General features: G+C 36.6%; 1 protein-coding gene across 2 annotated transcripts in view; it reads right to left on the minus strand.

Moving 5' to 3' along the window:
* Positions 1-2,013: 2,013 nt before the first annotated feature.
* Positions 2,014-21,245, minus strand: part of ANAPC10 (anaphase promoting complex subunit 10) — a 163,066-nt gene continuing 143,834 nt past the window's right edge. For both annotated transcript variants that reach the window (XM_007496275.2, XM_056802744.1), the window contains one exon: positions 2,014-2,431. In XM_007496275.2, the coding sequence (XP_007496337.1) occupies positions 2,201-2,431 (231 nt within the window). In that variant the 3' untranslated portion in view covers positions 2,014-2,200. The remainder of the gene's footprint in view (positions 2,432-21,245) is intronic.

Consider the following 21,245-nt stretch of genomic DNA (forward strand, 5'->3'; position numbering starts at 1 on the left):
CACTTCAACTCTGGCAGACACACATGAGGAGAGCGTAATGCAATTATTTTTTACCAGTGACCTCAGGACTGCTTCCCAAACAGGGCTTCTGCCAATTTCAGAAAACCTAATGCTCTTGCTAAAGTTTTTCCTTAACAGGAAGTCTCCTCTAAAACCATCTCAAAGTTCTCCCCTACCAGTAATTCAAACTTTTTGAATGAATGATTGAAATGCTCATCAAAGTACCCTAGGGTTACTGCTGATGGGGATAGGAGGTGGTAAAGGGGAAGAGACATCAGGAGAAGACATGGGCTAGGCCAGTGATGGTGAACCTATGGTACAGGTACCAAAAATTACATGTAGAGCTCTCTCTGTGGGCACTTGGCTGCCCCCACCCTACCCCCCAGTTGATTACTAGAAAGGCAGAGGGACTTGGGTGGAGTTGCTCCCTTCCTCCTCTCCACTGTGTCTGATGACATTTTTTTCACATCACCCACTCTTCTTCCCAGTAGCCCAATAGGAGCATTTCCTCCCTGCCCTGTGTGGGATGGGGGTGGGGTCCAGGCACTCTATCTCTAAAAGGTTCACCATCATTGGGCAGGACCAATATGCAGTTGAAACCTTTTAAATGACAGGAATGCAACAACTTGAATACCAGTGGAGTAATTTCATTCAGCTACCATTTATTAACTACTTCCTTTTACATGTTTTGCTCAGGAGCATCCAAAGGTGGGTAATAAAATGTTTCTAATTCTCATGAACTTAATAAAAGACTAAAATGAATCAAGAGTTTATGCTTGATTTCTTTAGCTTTTTCTGTCAGTTCACAGTTCTTACTTTTCATGCCACACACAGAAGAGCCTAATTGACTTTACTCCATTTTAAGATGATGATTACACTGAACTTACCTACTTAATACAAGCTAAAGGATTTCCACCTATATAGGTAGTCCAGTTTTCTCCCTGTCATTTCAGGACTTAAGGGTTAAAGATTGCTGTAGAATAACACTATTCCATTGTCTTTTTTTTTTAAACCCTTACCTTTCATCTTATAATCAGATACTATGTATTGGTTCCAAGGCAGAAGAGTGGGCTAGGCAATAGCAATTAACTCATAGACATACAGCTAGGAAGTATCTGAGGCCAGATTTGAACTTGTCTCAAGGACCCTCGTCTCTGGACCTGGCTCTAAATCCACTGAGCCACCTTGCAGTCCTCTCCATTATCTTTTAATATGCCAGTCAATTCCCTAACCATTTTTCATTTTTGTAGGCTCACCTTTGGATTAAGCACCAAATAAGCAGGTAGTAGTGAGGCAAGTACATTAAGTTTTATTTTTCTTTTTAAATTTATATTTCTACTTTATGACATTATAGAGGATCATTCTAGGAAATAAAGGAATGTGTTTTGCATACTCTTTGTAATGCCAGTCACATGTGTAACACTTTCATTATATACCAGGCTATAGTTACAGGACCATATGGAATACAAATTTAATAAGAGGACCATATGGAATAGTTTCATGAATGTTCACTTCCTTTTGCTAAATTATTAATACAGTTCCAATTATGTAGAAGGGTGAAACCCACTTAAACCAGTTAAAATAACCTTTTCCACAAAAGTAAAACACGCTTTTTACCACAATGGAGTCCCTTTTAAAAGCATGTAATAGCTAAAAGATTGATCTTATTAAAAGAATAAACTTCCTTTGGGCAGAAAAAAAAAGGTAATAGCTATGACCTATTAAATACCATACCTATTAACAGAACATGTTTTTGGATTTTATCCCAAACTTGTACTAAAGTCAGTGAAATACCCTTATGTATAACCACTGCATGAAATAATCACCTGATAAATTAGTTTTAAAAAAAAAGCCAACAAAAACTCCCTCAAAGCTTTTTCTTCAATTACTTTTCTAATAGATGGCAAATGTGACTTTTTTCTTACATTAAAAAATTATAAAATGTTTCCAAGGTTTGTAAAAATCCAAAATGAAGTTCTTTGACATAATAAAATAAGAAAGTGCAATCCAAAATGTATTTAAATTATTTATTAAAGTGAAACAAATAAACGAACATGTTATACATGTAAGAGTATACAATATAATTAACCATTTTTATTCTCTACCCTTTCCCCCACAGGAAGATACCTTAAACAGTATCAATAAGAAGGAAAAATAAAGACTTCACATTATTAGCTTCCTATTTCATTTTTTAAAAGATTCACCTTATTGAACGGTACATCATGAAATCAATCGTTGTGCATCTAGGAAATTTACCAATGGAGCTCTCTTCCACAGGAGTATATACTTTAATTTGTCGCATGTGAGTGTCTCTTCCATTCTGGTGATTGGCTAGAACAGCAATCTGTATCATGAATGTGCGAATTGGCTTCTTATGGGAATCAGTTAAAGGAACATGAATCCAACCACTAGGTTCCACTAATTCGAGTTGCTGCCAAGAGAAAATAAAAAAATACATAGATAATATATTCTTTCAATAAATACAAATACTTTACATCAAGGTATTTTAAAATTAATCAGTGTAATTGACTTTTTGCGATAGAAAAAATTATACTATTTATTATACATAGAAGATAAAATAAAGTATATAACCTCAAGAATCTCATAAAGATGTTTTTCTCGACACTATATTGGGGGCAGTTAGGTGGTTCAGTGTATAGAAGGCCAGGCCTGGAGGTCAGAGGTTCTAGGTTCAAATCTGACCTTAGATACTTCCTAGCTATGTGACCATAGGCAAGTCGCTTAACTCCATTTGTATAGCCATTGCCCTTTCATCTCAGAGTTGTTACTAAGACAGAAAGTAAAGGTTTAAAAAAACAAACACCATTCTAAAACAAAAACAAAACCCCCCTCAAATCTGCAATGTTTCTGTTTGACTTTTAAGTAGATGGAAAAGATTATGTCATTTGACAGGGTTTCTCACATCTCCATGTCTCAGCTTCTTAATCATCTAAAAGTAGACTAAATGGAAAACAACATAGCAAAACCCTGATAGAGAGACAGGAGGGATAAAAAGCATTGTATGCTTTTCAAATGATATTGGGAAAGATCCACTATAAATTGCTTTACAATGTCACTTTTATATAGTGCTTTTCTTACCAACCACTTTCATAATCATTATCCCATTCAACATTTATTACCACAATACCTCTTTCTGACAGCTAGGGCATACACCAGTATCCCCAAATTACAGATGAAAAACAAAGGCACAAAGAGATAATTGATTTGCCTAAGACATCAGTCACGCCTGGACTAGAAGGACATGTCTTCTGACTGTAAGCTCAGTGCTCTTTCTCTTATACTGCAAAATATACATATATGAACAATGAAACTTGATTATAAAGAAACCAGAATCCATGGAAGAGTCAAAGATTTAGTTCAATAAACCTTTATTAGGATGCTATATGCTTTTATAAGAGTTTTTATTGTTTTTGAATAGTGAATCACTAATTTTAAATGAAGTCATACATTTTTCTGGTTCTTTGGTAGAAGTATATTTATTCATCAGCCAAATTCTCCCAATATGTAGTTCCTAGGAGTAAATAAGAACTCCCCAAAGAGGCAAACCATTAATACTATCATTTGTTAAATTATAGTAACCATATACTCAGTAGTACTAATGAGGCCTAAAAACCTATATTGCTGCTAAAACTTCTAGCTTCACAGGAGTTAACACTATGAAAGGTTTTCTAGATAAGGCTGTCAAAATATTTCTCCCCAATCTATCTTTATAGCTTTACTGCAAAATCACTCCCCTCTATACACATAAGAGTACAGCCAAACTCACATAGAGGATTATGCCTCCACCTGTAAGTTTCTATAATGGCAGGCAGGACTTCCTTAGCTTCATCTGTCAGAATCTTTCTTGAGGCTCAACTCTAAGCTACTATCAACAGGAAATTTCTTGATTTGCCTAGCTACTAGTGCCTTTTCCTCCCCTGGCCCTTTTATCTGTTTTTTTTTATACACACACACGTCTCTCCTGCTAGATTTTAGTTTCTTTAAGGCACATATATTATTTTTCCCTTTTGCCTTTATATCCCACATGTCTAGCATAAAGAGGAGTTTAATAAAATCTTCCTGGTTGTATTTCCTTTAAATCAAAGTAAATGAGCAACATATTGCAAAAATAAGATTCCTTAGACTTAAAGGAAGAATAGTTCATATCAAATGATGGGTTAATGGCACCAATATAGGAGTTTTGTTATAAAGCATCTTTTGTTTTAAAGATTTTAATGGGGAGAAGAGCAATAATAGTCACCTGACATCTGAGAGAAATGCTATAACAACACAACTGGAATTCTGATTTTATATGAGCTAGAGAATTCTCTTTTGGTAATGAATCCTTGACACTAGACATAAAACTTATAATCAAGTACACAGATCACAGGATCATCTAGCCCATCAGTACATGAGTATTTGAGTGTGCATTTGGGTCAGTATTCCCCTTCACAAGTGAGAATAATTGGCATGTACCATTGATGATATAATTTATAGCACTTAGCCTATCTTCTAATTTAATATAAATGTCTCAGGGAACATAAGACATATATTTAAATCTATAGAATATAGATATATTAATCAGTCAAACAAGCATTTAAGTGGCTATTCTGTGCTAGGAATTAAAAGTTCAAATAAAGAAGTAAAATCATCCCTTCCTTAAGGCACTCACTTTCCAATGATGGTATATATCATATTCACAAATAAGTAAATACAAGATGCAAATAAAATGTATACATAGTGATCTAGATCTATGATTCTATGTGAGGTAGATTAGGAAGCAGGAAATAAACGGAATGAAGCTACTGATTCTAAGAGATAAGGTGAAGAAAAGGCACTTTCTGGACATGAAGGATAGTCTACGAGAAGGCACAAAGAGATGGAAGGCAAAATGTTAGTTATGTAGAGGAAGAAACAAGCAGGCCAGGTTGGCTAGGATGTAGGATGCAGGAGGGAAGAGTAACAGTTAATGAACCTGGAAATACAGGTTAGAGCCAGTTCTTAAAGATGTGAAATGCCAGAGGAGTTTGTATTTTATCTTCCAGGCCATAGGTAACTACTGAAGATCTCCAAACAAAGAAGCGATGTGCTTATGGAATATCAATTTGTGCTAGAAAAAAATGAAAAGCAATCTGACAGAAATTAGCTTTTGATCAACATATGATAGCACACACCAAAATAAAATCTCAAAATGCATATATGACCTGAATATTAAACATTATACTACCAAAAATATTAGAAGAAGACTTTATCATTTACCTTTTATAGTTTTGTCTAGAGGATAAATTTTCAACCAAACAAAGGATAGAAGCAATTATAAAAGATTACAGATAATTTCAACTATGGAGTAGAAAATTCCCTCCGTAATAAAGTGAAAACAACTAGGAGAAGGAAACAAATCAACATAAAACAAACAAAAGTTTGAATTAATTCTTTCTGATAAAGACTGCTATATAAGAGATAGAATCAAAAGAAAAATATAGTACAAAAGTCATTCCCCAACAAAGAAACAATCAACCAATAAGCATTTAATAATTACTTATCATATGAGGCATTGTGCTAAATTCTGGACATGCAGAGAAAAACCAAAAAAGTCCCTATGCTAAAGGAGGTCACATTCTAATGGGAAAAACAATACATAAGTCAAGTGATACATACCAGATAGGTATACAGAAAATTGGCAGGTAGCAGGTAAAGAAGGCACAGGGGTCTGATAAAGGCTTCCAATAGGACTTCTCACTGGACCTGAATCTTCAAAGAAGGCCAGAAATCTTAAAAGTTATGGGGAAGGAAGAAAAGCATTCTAGGCATGGAGCCAGCCAACGTGTGAAAGCACAGAGATGGGAGACACAGCATGTAATGCAAGGTAGGACAGCAGGCTGGAATTTAGTGTGCAGGAAGAAATGTAATGTGTAAGAAAAAGCAAAAAGCAAAGGTTCCAGGTTGTAAAGAGCTTTAAATTTCAAATAGAGGAAGGAGCTAAATAGATACCTGTCAATCAGGAGTATTCTGTCCAGGGCTGAAACTAAGTTAACTCTTTGGCTGAGGCTTATTTTTTTTTTTCAAAGTGGCAGCAAATTTCACCACACCAATTTTATATACTATTTTATTTCCTCATTATTCCTGCATGACAGTCATCATGTTACAGGGAATAATGGAAGCAGTGTATACTGGTCTAATGTGTATACCTTATTTCTTCATAATTGCAATTCCTGACTTTTGCTTTGTATTATTGAATTGTGAAGTGTTAAAACCATTCATTGGTTTTGCGATTGTTTACAAGTTTCATTGGATTTTTATTGTAACTCTATTTAAGATCAAGAGTGCATGTGCTATGCTGTTCAGGGATTCAGAGATGAAACAAATGATGATGATAATACAAGCAAAGCTGGATATGATGGGAAAGTGTTTTGATGCAGCTCTTGTGAATAATAATAATGTAAATGGCAAAAATACTGGTTTTGACTTAAAGAATGTTGGTATCATTGGTGTTGAGAAAATAGCAGAAGGAAGTGATAAAACAGCAAAAACTCCCAATAGGCTAGAAAGGGAAATAGAGGCATTAAATGCAAAACCAGCTTCCCTGTTACCTTTATGAGATATGTCTTTTATTTCACCAGATAATGGGATTGTGCATCTGAAATCACACAAATAGTTTTCAGCAGCTGAACTTAATGCAATTAAAAGGAGAAGCCTAAGGTACTTTGACGAGCCAAATAAAGTAATTAGAGAGTTTAAACAGGCAGTAAAGATCTACTATCCAGATTTTGCTGACTTCTTTCTGACTAATGAAAAGGGAGAAAGAACAATTTGTTGTATAAGCTAGAAATAATCCTCCTTTAACACTGTGGCCAGAGCACTATGAGGAAGTGGATTTAAATTTGGTGGTCAATTATAGAAATCTAAAACAAGCTAGAGAATCTATAATTGAAGTTATGAAGAGAAATGCTAAAAGACCTGATGTGTGGTCTAAGTTTGAATGTATCAAACAAGAGATTGGGGAGTCACCAGCAGTTTTTCTAGAGAAATTAACAGATGCAGCAGAGTATCAAAAGGGTCTCGATGTACTAGCTGAAGAGACAATAGCTCATATCAAAAGAATATTTGTAAAAAATGCTTGCAAAGCAGTAAAGCAATTTTTAAAGAATAATTGTCCGGATTGGGCTATTAGGGTTTTGATGTTAAAAGATCACTCTATTGCAAAATATGAATAACATGAAAAGAGGTTTTGAACAATGATACATGTATAACCCACTGGAATAATTTGTCAGCTTCAGGAGGGGGGAGGAAAAAGTTGGGGGGATGAATCATGAATCATGTGACCATGGAAAAATATTCTAAATAAAAAAAATTTTAAAAGACTTAAAAAAATTGTGCACTGGATTTCCTGAAAACTCAAAAAAAAAAAGCCTAAACACTATTTCTAGAAATCAAGAATAAAATTGCATAGGTTTATTAGAGGTAAAGGGGAAAGTAAAGATAGAAAAAATCTACTGATTATCCTTGGAAAGAAATCCCAAAATGAAAAGTCCCAAATGTCATGGTCATATCTGCATTTTTTATGAAAAAGAAAAAAAGTTTTAAAATCCAGAAAGGAATTTAAATACTAGGGAACTACAGTCAGGATCACACAAAACCTGGCACCTGCAAAGAGTAGAGATATTGGAAAACATTTTTTTCCAAAAGGGAAAAGATATAAGTTCACAAGCAAAAATAATGTATTCCTATCTGACAAAACTGAATGTAATCCCAGAGGGGAAAAAGGATATCTTTAACTAAATAGAAGGCTTTTAAGCATTTCTGATGAGCAGACCAAACTTGAAGAAGAACTCTCAAATGGAACCACAAGCCTGAAGCAAAAAGAGAAATGTATATTTATTTGAGCAATTAGAAGGTAGCATGATACTGTACTAAAATTCTAACAGGAGAAGAAACAGGCCTCTCTTCAGAACCTTTCTGTCAAAAGTATTGAAGGAGTGAGGCAGCTAGGTAGTACAGTGGATAGAATACCAGGCTTAGAGTAAAGAGATCCTGGGTTCGAATCTGACCTCAGGCGCTTCTCAGCTGTGTAACCCAGGCCAAATCCCTTAACCCCAATTGCCTAGCCCTTGAAACTTTTCTATCTTGGAATCACCAATACTTAGCATATATTAGGAGAGAAAGAAAGGGTTTATTTAAAAAAATATTTGAAGTGTTAAATAAGAAAACAAAAGGACTCTTCTGAAGGATGAAAGAAGGGAAAGAGAAGACAAAGAAAAAGGAATACACTAGTACAAAATGGAAGAAGGGCCTTAAATGTGCAATTTTCAAACTAGTATTTGAGAAGAATATACCAACATGGAATGTTCAGGAAGCAGGCATCAGAAAAATTTCACTCTTATCTGAAATGGACATAATTTTCAAGAGGGAAATAAGTGGAGACAGAGTAGAAATTCCGAAAATAGAATAATACCAGAAAGAGAATAGGCATCTGCAAAACAAACTGACCCTGAAGGGGGAATTAAAAGGGAAAAGCAAAGAACTGAAATCTAAATGGGTGACCATCAATTAGAAAACTCCTGAACTAATTTAGTATATGAATATAATGGAATATTATTGTGCCATATTTCTCACCCTGGTGATGACAGAAGAAGAAGAATGGGAATTCTAAGGATGGAGGGTCAGCTCCTCAGCCTCCACCATAACCATGTGCTACTTCTTGCTTTATCCCTATTTGCTTTTGGGAGCACTGTTGGGACAAGTAGTTGGGTGTAGTGTAATGGGGAAAGGATAAAGATAAGCATAAGATTTAAGAGAAGTGGAAGGTTGGCTTTAAGGCACATGTTAGGAACTACAGAGAAAAGATTTTAGCAGTCAGGGGGCAGAGGAGGAACAGTTTGGAAGGGACAACTGTTAGAGTGAGTGACTTTCTATAGTAGCAAAAAATTCTTCCGGTCCTGAAGGGAAGAGGAAAGTTTGGCTTGCTGGAGCTGGAGCTTGGCTACCTCAGCCTGTCTGTGGAGAAGGAAAAACCCTAAAATCATCTTTGGAGGTTCTCTCTTGGACTGGAGAACATCTACCAAAGTATAAGACTATACATACTGTGTTTTTATCAATTTTCAAGAAGGTTTTGTCTAAAATCCTGTCAAGCTGGCTTTGAGGTTTTACCTCAGGGGGTGAGACCCACTGGGATTGTTGGACTTAGCCATTTTGAGAGCAATCATAACAGGTTTTGGAGACAGCTTTTGAACTCAGTCAAACCAACTACAGAGGGTCATAAATAAGCAGCTTAGTCAGCTCTTTTGGGTTAATACCTAGGTAGAATTAGGGAGCTGGTAAGTTAGCTTGAAGAATAGAAGACTCCCTCTTGCGAGGGATGTAGACATTGATGGATTGAATAGCTAGATCCTTTAGTCAGGGACACCTTGTCCTGATCCTCATTTTGTATCCTCTCTTTGAATGAATAGAGATACTGATTTTATTTTTTTTAAACATTTTTTATTAGGTCATTTCTGAACATTATTCATTGGAGACAAAGATCATTTTCTTTTCCTCCCCCCTCCCCCTATCCCATAGCCGACACGTGATTCCATTGAGTATCACATGTGTTCTTGATTCGAACCCATTTGCACGTTGTTGGTATTTGCATTAGAGTGTTCATTTAGAGTCTCTCCTCAGACATGTCCCCTCAACCCCTGTAGTCAAACAGTAGTTTTTCCTCGGTGTTTTTACTCCCATAGTTTGTCCTCTAGTTGTGGATAGTGTTTTTTCTCCTAGATCCCTGCAGATTGTTCAGGGACACTGCATTGACACTAAAGGAGAATTCCATTACGTTAGATTGTACCACAGTGTATTAGTCTCTGTGTACAATGTTTTCCTGGTTCTGCTCCTTTCACTCTGCATCACTTCCTGGAGGTTGTTCCTGTCTCCATGGAATTCCTCCACTTTATTATTCCTTTTAGCACAATAGTATTCCATCACAAACATATCCACAATTTGTCCAGCCATTCTCCAATTGAAGAGCATTCCCTCATTTTCCAATTTTTGGCCACCACAAAGAGTGCAGCTATGAATATTCTTGTACAAGTCTTTTTCCTTATTATCTCTTTGGGGTACAAACCCAGCAGTGCTATAGCTGGATCAAAGGGCAGACAGTCTTTTATCACCCTTTGGGCATAGTTCCAAATTGCCCTCCAGAATGATTGGATCAATTCACAACTCCACCAGCAATGAATTAGTGTCCCTACTTTGCCACATCCCCTCCAGCATTCATTACTTTCCTTTGCTGTCATGTTAGCCAATCTGCTAGGTATGAGGTGATACCTCAGAGTTGTTTTGATTTGCATCTCTCTGATTATAAGAGATTTAGAACACTTTTTCATGTGCCTATTAGTAGTTTTGGTTTCTTTATCTGAAAACTGCCTATTCATGTCCCTTGCCCATTTATCAATTGGAGAATGGCTTGATTTTTTGTACAATTGATTTAGCTCTTTGTAAATTTGAGTAATTAAACCTTTGTCAGAAGTTTTAATGAAGATTGTTTCCCAATTTGTTGCTTCCCTTCTGATTTTAGTTACATTGGTTTTGTTTGTACAAAAACTTTTTAATTTGATGTAGTCAAAATTATTTATTTTACATTTTGTGACTCTAAGTCTTGCTTGGTTTTAAAATATTTCCTTTCCCAAAGGTCTGACATGTTCCCAAAGGTCATGACATATTCTGTGTTTGCCTAATTTACTTATAGCTTCCTTCTTTATGTTGAAGTCATTCACCCATTTTGAATTTATCTTGGTGTAGGGTGTGAGGTGTTGATCAATTCCTAATCTCTCCCACACTGTCTTCCAATTTTCCCAGCAGTTTTTATCAAATAGTGGATTTTTGTCCCCAAAGCTGGGATCTTTGGGTTTATCATATACTCTCTGGCTGAGGTCATTTACCCCGAGTCTATTCCACTGATCCTCCTTTCTGCCTCTTAGCCAGTACCAAATTGTTTTGATGACCACTGCTTTATAATATAGTTTGAGATCTGGGACTGCAAGGCCCCCCTTCCTTTGTGTTTTATTTTCATTATTTCCCTGGATATCCTTTACACTTGGTTCTTCCAAATGAACTTTGTTATGTTTTTTTTTTTCGAATTCGGTAAAAAATTCTTTTGGATGTTCATTGGGTATGGCACTAAATAGATCAATAAGTTTCGGTAGGATGTTCATTTTTATTATATTGGCTCGGCCTACCCATGAGCAGTTAATGTTCTTCCAATTGTTCAAGTCTAGTTTTAGTTGTGTGGAGAATGTTTTATAGTTGTGTTCATATAGTTCCTGTGTTTGTCTCGGGAGATAGATTCCTAAGTATTTTATTTTGTCTAAGGTGATTTTGAATGGGATTTCTCTTTCTAATTCTTGCTGCTGAGCTGCGTTGGAAATATATAGAAATGCTGATGACTTATGCGGGTTTATTTTGTATCCTGCAACTTTGCTAAAGTTGTTGATTATTTTGATTAGCTTTTTGGTTGAATCTCTAGGATTCTTTAAGTAGACCATCATGTCATCCGCAAACAGTGATAACTTGGTCTCCTCCTTGCCTATTTTAATGCCTTCAATTTCTTTTTCTTCTCTAATTGCTACTGCTAGTGTTTCTAGTACAATGTCAAATAGTAGAGGTGATAATGGGCATCCTTGTTTCACTCCTGATCTTATTGGGAATGCATTTAGTTTATCCCCATTGCAGATGATATTAGCTGATGGTTTTAGATATATACTGTTTATTATTTTAGGAACAACCCTTCTATTCCTATGCTTTCTAGTGTTTTTAATAGGAATGGGTGTTATATTTTATCAAAGGCTTTTTCTGCGTCTATTGAAATAATCATGTTATTTTAGTTGGTTTGCTTGTTGATATGGTCAATTATGTGAATGGTTTTCCTAACATTGAAACAGCCCTGTATCCCTGGTATAAATCCTACTTGATCATGGTGAATGACCCTTCTGATCACTTGCTAGAGTCTTTTTGCTAGTATCCTATTTAAGATTTTTGCATCTATATTCATTAGGGAGATTGGTATATAGTTTTCTTTCTCTGTTTTTGACCTGCCTGGCTTTGGGATCAGAACCATGTTTGTGTCATAAAAGGAATTTGGTAGAACTCCCTCTTTGCTTATTATGTCAAATAAGTTTGTATAGTATTTGGGATTAGCTGTTCTTTGAATGTTTGATAGAATTTACTTGTGAATCCATCAGGCGCTGGGGATTTTTTCTTAGGGAGTTCTTTGATGGTCTGTTGGATTTCATTTTCTGATATGAGATTATTTAAGAATTCTATTTCTTCTTCTGTTCTTCTAGGCAGTTTGTATTTTTGTATATATTCATCCATATCACCTAAATTGGTGTACTTATTGCCATATAATTGGGCAAAGTAATTTTTAATGATTGCCTTAATTTCCTCTTCATTGGAGGTGATGTTCTCCTTTTCATCTTTGATGCTGTTAATTTGTTTTTCTTCTTTCATTTTTTAAATTAGATTGACCAGTACTTTGTCTATTTTTTTTGTTTTTTCAAAGTACCAGCTTCTAGTCTTATTTATTAGTTCAATAGTTCTATCACTTTCGATTTTATTAACTTCTCCCTTAATTTTTAGAATCTCTAGTTTGGTTTCCTTCTGGGGTTTTTTAATTTGTTTGCTTTCAAGTTATTTATTTGCATTTCCAATTCATTGATCTCTGCCCTCCCTAGTTTGTTAATATATGCACTCAAGGATATGAATTTTCCTCTAAGTACTGCTTTGGCTGCATCCCATAAGGTTTGAAAGGATGTCTCACCACTGTAATTTTCCTCGATGAAATTATTAACTGTTTCTATGATTTGTTCTCTAACCGATTTTGGAGTATCATATTATTTAATTTACAATTAATTTTTGATTTGGTTCTCCATGTATACTTACTGATCATTATTTTTATCGCCTTGTGACCTGAAAAGGCTGCATTTATTATTTCGGCTTTTCTGCATTTGTGTGCCATGTTTCTGTGACCTAATGTATGGTCAATCTTTGTGAATGTGCCATGTGGTGCTGAGGTGTTTTCCTTTTTGTCCCTATTTATTTTTCTCCATATAACTATTAACTCTAATTTTTCTAAGATTTCATTCACTTCTTTTACCTCTTTCTTATTTATTTTTTGATTTGATTTATCTAAATTTGATAGTGGTTGGTTCAAATCTCCCACTAATATGGTTTTACTGTCTATTTCCTCCTTCAATTCTCCTAGTTTCTCCATTAGACATTTGGGTGCTATACCATTTGGTGCACACATGTTGATTAGTGATATTTCCTCATTATCTATATTCCCTTTTAACAAAATATATTTATCTTCCCTATCCCTTTTAATCAGGTCTATTTTTGCTTTGGCTTTGTCAGATATCATGATTGCAACTCCTGCCTTCTTTCTGTCAGTTGAGGCCCAGAAGGTCTTACTCCATCCTTTAATTCTGACCTTGTGAGTGTCTACCCGCCTCATGCGTGTTTTTTGAAGACAACATATGGTAGGGTTTTGGATTCTAATCCATTCTGCTATTTGTCTACGTTTTATTGGTTAGTTCATCCCATTCACATTCAAAGTTATGATTGTCACTTGTGGACTCCCTGGCATTTTTATATCCTTCCCTAATTCTGACCTTTCTTCTTTAGCTATAACCTCTTAAGGCAGTGCTTTACTTTAAATCAGTCCCCCTAGTCCACTCCCTTGATATGTTTCCCTTTCTAGTCCCTCCCTTTTTGTTCCCTCCCCTCTCTCCTTCCCTCCCTTTTTGTGTTACCTCCCCTCCTACCCCCCTTAGTTTTCCCTTCTCCTTTACCCCATTGGATAAGATAAAATTCAAGATCTCAATGGATCTGGATGCTCTTCCCTCTCAGAGTTGATTTCACTGAGAGTAAGGTTTAAGTAAAAACGCTCTTCCTCCCCTTCATATAGGAGAATTCTTCCCCTCCGCTTCCCATGTGTATCTTTGTGTTAGAAAGATTATTCTATTTAGTTTTTTTTCCTACTTCTTGGAGTATATCTTAGTACCATCAATGATTCCCCCCTCTCTTTTTCTTTTCTATCCCTCCCTTTCTCCATATCATCTTGATGCCCCAAACTTTCCCTATGCATGATTCTTCTTACTACTCTAATGATGCATACAATTTTTGAGAGTTACACATTACATTTTCCCCACATATTAATATATATATAATTTGAAATAAATTTAGTCCTTATAGAAGAGAGTTTGAATAAAAGAAAAAGATAACATTTTTCTCCTTTTCCCTTTCCTTCATATTTAACTTTTCATGTTTCTTTTGTGTTTGGATATCAAACTTTCCACAGAGCTCTGGTCTTTTCTTTACAAACACTTGGAAATCTTGTATTTTGTTGAATGTCCATACTTTTCCCTGGAAATATATTGTCAGTTTTGATGGATAGCTGATTCTTGGTTGAAGACCCAGCTCTCTTGCTTTTCTGAATATCATGTTCCATGCCTTATGGTCATTCAGAGTGGAAATTGCTAGGTCCTGTGTGACCCTGATTCTTGTTCCTTTATATCTAAATTGTCTTTTTCTGGCTTCTTGTAAGATTTTTTCTTCTGCTTGGAAGCTTTGGAATTTGGCAGTAACATTCCTGGGAGTTGTCTTTTGGGGATTTAGTGTAGAGGGTGTTCTGTGGACTCTTTCAATGTCTGTATTGCCCCCTTGTTCTAGAATCTCTGGGCAGTTTTCTTTGATGATATCATGTATTATGATATCGAGATTACCGTTTATTTCTGGCTTTTCTGGTACACCAATGATTCTCAGATCATCTCTCCTTTCTGTGTTTTCCAGGTCTGTCATCTTGTTAGTGAGGTATTTTATGTTATCTTTTAATTCTTTAGTCTTTTGACTTTGCTTTATTAATTCCTGCTCTTTTTCAAGATCATTGTCTTCCAGTTGCATGAATTCTGACCTTTAAAGACTGGTTTTCCTTTTCAGTTTGGTCTGACCTGTTTTTTTTGAGGCTCCGAGCTTTTCTGCATTTGCATATGTTGGTCTCTCAGATTGCTGAGTTTCCATTGTTTCCCATTTTTCCTGCCAGAAGGCTTCCATCTTTTTGATAATTTCCAATTGGAATTCTTCAAGAGTTTGTGGAGAATTTCCATTTCCTTTGGAAGGTTTTGGAGCATTTGTTTGTGTTTCCTCTTCAATCTCCTCTGTATTTTGTATTTTTGCTCCATAAAATGTATCTAAAGTCACCCCCTTCTTTTTGCTTTTCTTGGTGCTTGGAGGCCTTTTGACTTCTGTACCGTTTGCCATCTCTATGGTTTTTCTTCCCCTTTCCAGTCAGAAATCTGAGTGAGGAGGAATGGCTCTTAGTGTATCTGTCTGATGGTCCGAGGCTTTAGCCCCAGGCAAACTGTCCGTTCTCCTCAGGTGCACTGTCTTCCTGGGGAAGCCCAGAGTCTGCCCTCCCCTGCCTGTTGGCTTTTCAGGTGTTACTGCTCTCAGTTCCATCCAGTTGCTTCTCCACTGCCTTACTTCCATGCTCCAAGCCTGGCATAGCACTGTCCACAAGGTACCTCAGTGCCTTTGCGGGCCCTGAGGTTCCTGTCCTTTTGGAGGCCCTGCACTCTAAGGGGGGAGGGGTCCTGGCCTCCTTGAGCTCTAAGGGCTCCTGATAGGATTAACTTCAGCTGGGTTGGTCTGGATGTGCCCCGAGGCAAAAACCTCTGATGAGACACCGATGGAAGGACCCAGCCAGGGGGCTACAAGCTCCCACCCGTGTCTCTCTGGCTGCTTCCCTGCCATCTGTATTGGAAGCTCTGAGACTGGCCCAGGTTGCTTTCAAGGTACACCTTTCAAAACAACACCTTTTCAGACCCTGAGGTCCTCGCTGCTTCTGTTGCGTGCTCAGTGCTGTCGGTTGGGGGGGAGGAGTCCTGGGACCTTCCTTATGCCTTCCCCTTAGACCCGAGTGTTCTAGGATTCCGGCTTTTGGGGGGTGTACCTTTTGATTTGATTCCAGAAGGAGGGTTCCCCAGTTATGTCCTGTTGTTAAGTTTGAATTTCAGTCCCCTAGGAGCATTCAGTTTGTGATCAGTAAGGAAGGGTTTTCAGATGTCTGAACTTTTGCTGCTTCTAAGCCGCCATCTTGACCAGAAGTCCAAGATAATGATTTTATGTAACATTGTCTCCAAGACATTTTGTGCAATTAGTTCAGTGAGATAAAGTCATTCTGCTTTATTCTCACTAAAAGGGGGCTAGAACACTCAGAGACCATGGCTGGGTATTTAGGGAGTTCTCTAAGTGGAAACTACATCTATCCACTTGAGTTCTTCTCTTAGTCTTCTGGTTTTATTAGTAAAATTCTGTTTTTTTAGTAGGGATGGGCAGCTACCACAGCAACAGAACTAGAACTACCTACTACCCTCTGCCATCCTCTCATATACCAGAGAGGGATAGAGTAAGACGATCTAGAGATTTACTAATGTAATCTAGCTATTTAATTTCTCCAACATCACATCTTAGAGGGGGAGGAGCAAAGGAAGCCAAAAGAAGACATCCTTTTGGTCTTCTGACTCAAGGGCATCAAAAATAGAAGAATTTGGGGTTTTCTCTGAAAATATTCTCTATATTGAATTCTAAGCAAGGTGATGGGCCTGAAAATCATGAAGACAACCTAACTAATAAAATACTGAAGAAAATCTTCAGGGCAATGTATATTCATTTTTCATAAAAGTCAATATTTATGTGGATGGTTTTATGGATATTTTGTACAAGTTGAGACTTGAATATCCTAACAATATACAAATAACTTACAAAGTTATCTAAATTCCCTTCAGGAATTAGTAAAATTGTAGAAAAACTGGTTCCCTGATTTGGAGAACATAACTACAGCAATCAAAGGAACACACACTACTTTCTAAACTGAGGTATGTAGTCAAGTGGTTCTTACATTTGGCTTTTGCAGTCAGAAAACCTCAGGAAGTATTTCAACAGGTTTTTCGGTTAATACTAACAGCAAAAAGAAGTATTCAGAAATTTAGTTTTAAGCCAATAAGAAGATACAGTGCTCCATTTTTGAGTAGCATGTCCATCTTTGGGTCTCCAGTGATTCAGAGCTCTCTAACAATGTTAGTTACATCTTCTAAAATATGCATGACAATCTATGTTGCTCCTACTTCCTTTAAATTTGGGAAGTCAGAAATCAGCTTTTTTTTTTTTTTAAAGCACAGCATTTGCTAGCTTTGGTTCATTTGGGTTTTCAGGATCTCCCATTTTTTTCCACTTTAGGCTCACTGGGTAGCATGTCCTCTCTTGGCATTGAAGGAAACAATTATGCAAATGGAGGTGCCTTTGGCACATCCAGCTTAAAGTTAGGTGCCATGTTTTTTGGAATGTCTAATAGTGCTTCTGGGTATTTCCAAAGTTACCCTCTCTCCCTTGTTCTCCAGTAGCATAAATACAGCAAAGCATGTTAGATACCCAAATCAAAAGCACAGGTAGTAACTGAAACAATTCATGGAAAAAAAATTCAGCCTAGTAAAGGATTCTATCCAAGGCAGCTTGAATAAACCAAATCACAGAAAATAACATTTCCAGCTAGGGGGCTTCTCCTAATGTGTTGCATATACAGTAAGTAAACTTACACTGTTCCCTCACCAAACATAGCTTTATTTTCTGCTCCGTTCATCTCTTGGCTCTATGACTTTTAATAGTCTTTGATAACTTCCAGAAAAGTTCACAAGAATACAAAAAGTTCACTGGATAAGATAACAAGTTTATAAAAGAATATAAGAAAATTATAATTTTATTCAGTGATAAAGTGCTCTGTTCAAACAGAACCTGAAAAGTTCCTAGAAGAATATAAAGAAAAAACAACTCTGGAAGATGGCAGAATAGAGGCATGGAAAGTTTAAACATCTCTGAGAATCCTCTTCAACCAACTTTAAAGTAACCCTTCAAAACAAATAATGGAGTGGCAGAACAGACAAGGAGAATGAGTGAGTCAATTTTCCTGCAGAAAACAACTTGGAAGGTAGGCAGAGAAGGGTTGGTTTCCTGGGATTAGAGGAGAGAGCAGCCAAAAGCAAGGCCACACCAAGTATTACCAGAGCAAGCCAGCAGAAATTCCCCCCACCTTACCCCTACTGTTCCAAGTTTTGAACCTGGGACCAACTCAATTTCAAAACCCTAAGACCCTGCCTAAGCCAACAGTAGAGCACCCCCACACCTATCCCTTGAAGTTCCAAACCCTAGTACAAACCTAAAATGAGGTCCAAAACCCTAGCACAAAGCAATCTACAGTGTGCCTCACCAATATAATTCCAGAGTGAGGCCTGGAGCCCTTGTCCAAACCCAAGGTGAGGCCCCAAACACCAGTGCAAGGCAGTCCATAGTAAATTTGGCTTATGTAAGTCCAGAATGAAGCCCTGAGCCTCAGCATAAGGTAGCTCACAGTGCTCTGAACCCTGCCATCAGCAGGCCCTGGAGAAGACTTAATCAGCAGTATGAGGTGGCTTTTAGAGCTCCTAGCTCATAGGCCATCACACCATCTTGGAAGAACAGAAATTTACCCTAGAATTAGAGCTGAGCAAAAAGACAATGGGTTTAAGTATTGCCTTGTGATCATACAGAGACTCGCTAGATGGACAGAAGTTTTTCCTGCCAAAAAGAATAATGCAGCATTTGTGATCAAAATACTATTAAAAGAAATAATATCTAGATTTGGGATTCCCACAAAATTGGACTCAGAATATAGGAGACATTTCATTCAATCAATATTCAATGCAATTTATAAAAATCTAGGAATACAAGTAACATACCACACACCATATCATCCCCAAAGTTCATGGCAAGTGGAGAAATTAAATAAAGACATCAAAACATTAATAGGTAAATTTTGTGCAGAAACAAATCCCAAATGGACAAACATTCTACCATTAGTTCTGTTCCATCTTGGAACAAGGCCCAGTGGAGATCTGCACATCTCTCCATTTGAGATATATTACTATGTATTGCATACATAGCAATGATAGGAGGAGATTGTCAATTAACAAAATATATACAAGCTTTACAAACAAGAATAGCAGAGTTGCACAAAATGGGCTTGATATTACAAACTGTACCCCAGGATTACAATTTGCACAACATCAAACCAGGAGACAAAGTATACATAAAAAATTTCAATAGAAAATTGGCTACAGACACAAAATGGCCTGGGCCACATGAAGTATTGCTTACTACTCAGCAGCTATAAAAAATGCAGGGAAAGACTCATAGTTCCACTGTTTCCATGTAAAACCAGAAAAATCCAATACCACAGTAAGCGACATAGAAGAAGAAGATAATTAGAAAAAAAGATAGAGCTGAGAAATAAAAACAAAAATTGGAAAAAAAATATACCACAAAGAATAGTACCACATAAGCTTCCAGAAAATGAGATCCCAGTAGTCAACTCATAACAGGCAAGCATGCCACAGTGATAAGAAGACGACAAGTTTCCAGCCCAGAGGAAAAGATTTTAAATCATCCCAGAGGAAAAGCATTAAGAAAATCTGCTAGAGAAAAGAACAAAGAGAAAAAGCTGAAATGGACAGCTAAGACTTTAAACTTTGTAAATTTGTATATACAAGAAGAGAACAGATGGAAATCAGGAGTTATATGTAAGACTAAGTGTGGCGAGAGCATAAAAACAAAATTAATTTCACATAATAGGGAAATAGCAAGCAACACAACATAACTTAGAAGAAAGAAGGGATCCATCAGTGAACATGAGAAGTGGAAATCTTTAGAAAATTGGTAAGTATCCATTCAACACAACTAGACACAAAACACAAAGTCACAAACTGACATATATTTCGGAGACCTCGTGTAAGTAAACGGGCGTCTGAAATTGCTTCACTGGAAAATTGTAAATCTGTATATAGTTAGTTTCATAAGGTCTTTGGCAAATAGAAAGATCAAAAGATATTTCTACTTTACTAACATCAGGATTAGGGAACAATGTATATTATTGTACAATATGTAAATAATCTCTGTCAATAATGTATATACTGTAATTAGGTTAGTAACATAGGGATAGGATCTATAAATATGTAACATAGCATGTACATACACTGTACATAAGACTGGGTTATACATTAGACTAGGGACGTAGAGAATAGTTATAAGTAGGGAATAGATTAAAAGTTAAGTTTAGACATAGGATAGGTATATTTAGGAATAGAAGCTGTATTTGCAGATAGTAAAGTTTTAATTGTTCATTGTAAAGCTGATGCTGAAATTGTGTTTAATGGAAATACATATAGATAGAATAGTTTGCAAATAATTATAGATAGGTAAAGTAAGAAAACTGTATTAGTTTAACTTAGCAAAAGTAGTATTAGCATAAGGATTCACAGTTCTTTGTAATGTTCTCTTCAAAACAGTTATTGTACTGAAATTTATTGGAAAACACAAAACTACCCTTACCCAAAACTCTCCTGCATAAAATTCCTTAGATTAGATAAAGTAAGCATAGAATAGCGATAGAGTAATTGATGGAAGTTTATTACTTTGGGGGGGGGTGGTTAGAAATTAGATTAATAGCTTGGTAAGTATAATATATATGTGACCTTTGGAAAGTCACAACATAAAAAGGGGAAAATGGTGGAAAACAAGACTGTGAATCAAGCTTTTGCATTTCTGCCCACTGAGATGGAGCAGACAGTGGTTGGAATATGACAGGAGGGGGAGTGACAGTTGAAGTGAGAGAAGAGGATTGTGGGAGAAACTGCTAACTGAAAGGTCTTTGTCCTCTGAACTCTGTTGAGTGTGGAACAAAGACCTGGAGCTCTAGATCTCAACCTGAGAAAAAGTCTTGCCTCCATTTCCCTTACCCAGAAGAAAAAGAAGGTTCCTGTATGTGCGAGAACATCCATGAGAGGAAGAACAAACAATAACAGCTGCTGAGAAGGAGCCGATCCCTTAACTTCAGGGGGTCACCCTGAAGATCCTTTCTATCCCTTGACCTTCCCAAGAAGGACAATTGCCACTTGTTAAGGTGGAATAGAGACATTGATTAGCTAAAAAGAAGATAGACAAGTTGAAGCTGAGCCATCTTGGCTCAGCTGAAGAAAAACTAGAAACCTAGTAGGACCTCCTCTTCCCTCAAACCTATCCCTTTCTTGATTTACTATAATTATTAAACTACATGCGGCATTAGAAAATCCCATTCAGATTCATATTGAAGGAAGAACAAAGAATGAGAAGCTTGTGGCTAAGCTGGC

The sequence above is a fragment of the Monodelphis domestica genome, chromosome 6 (assembly GCF_027887165.1).
Source record: "Monodelphis domestica isolate mMonDom1 chromosome 6, mMonDom1.pri, whole genome shotgun sequence".
Classification (NCBI taxonomy): domain Eukaryota; kingdom Metazoa; phylum Chordata; class Mammalia; order Didelphimorphia; family Didelphidae; genus Monodelphis; species Monodelphis domestica.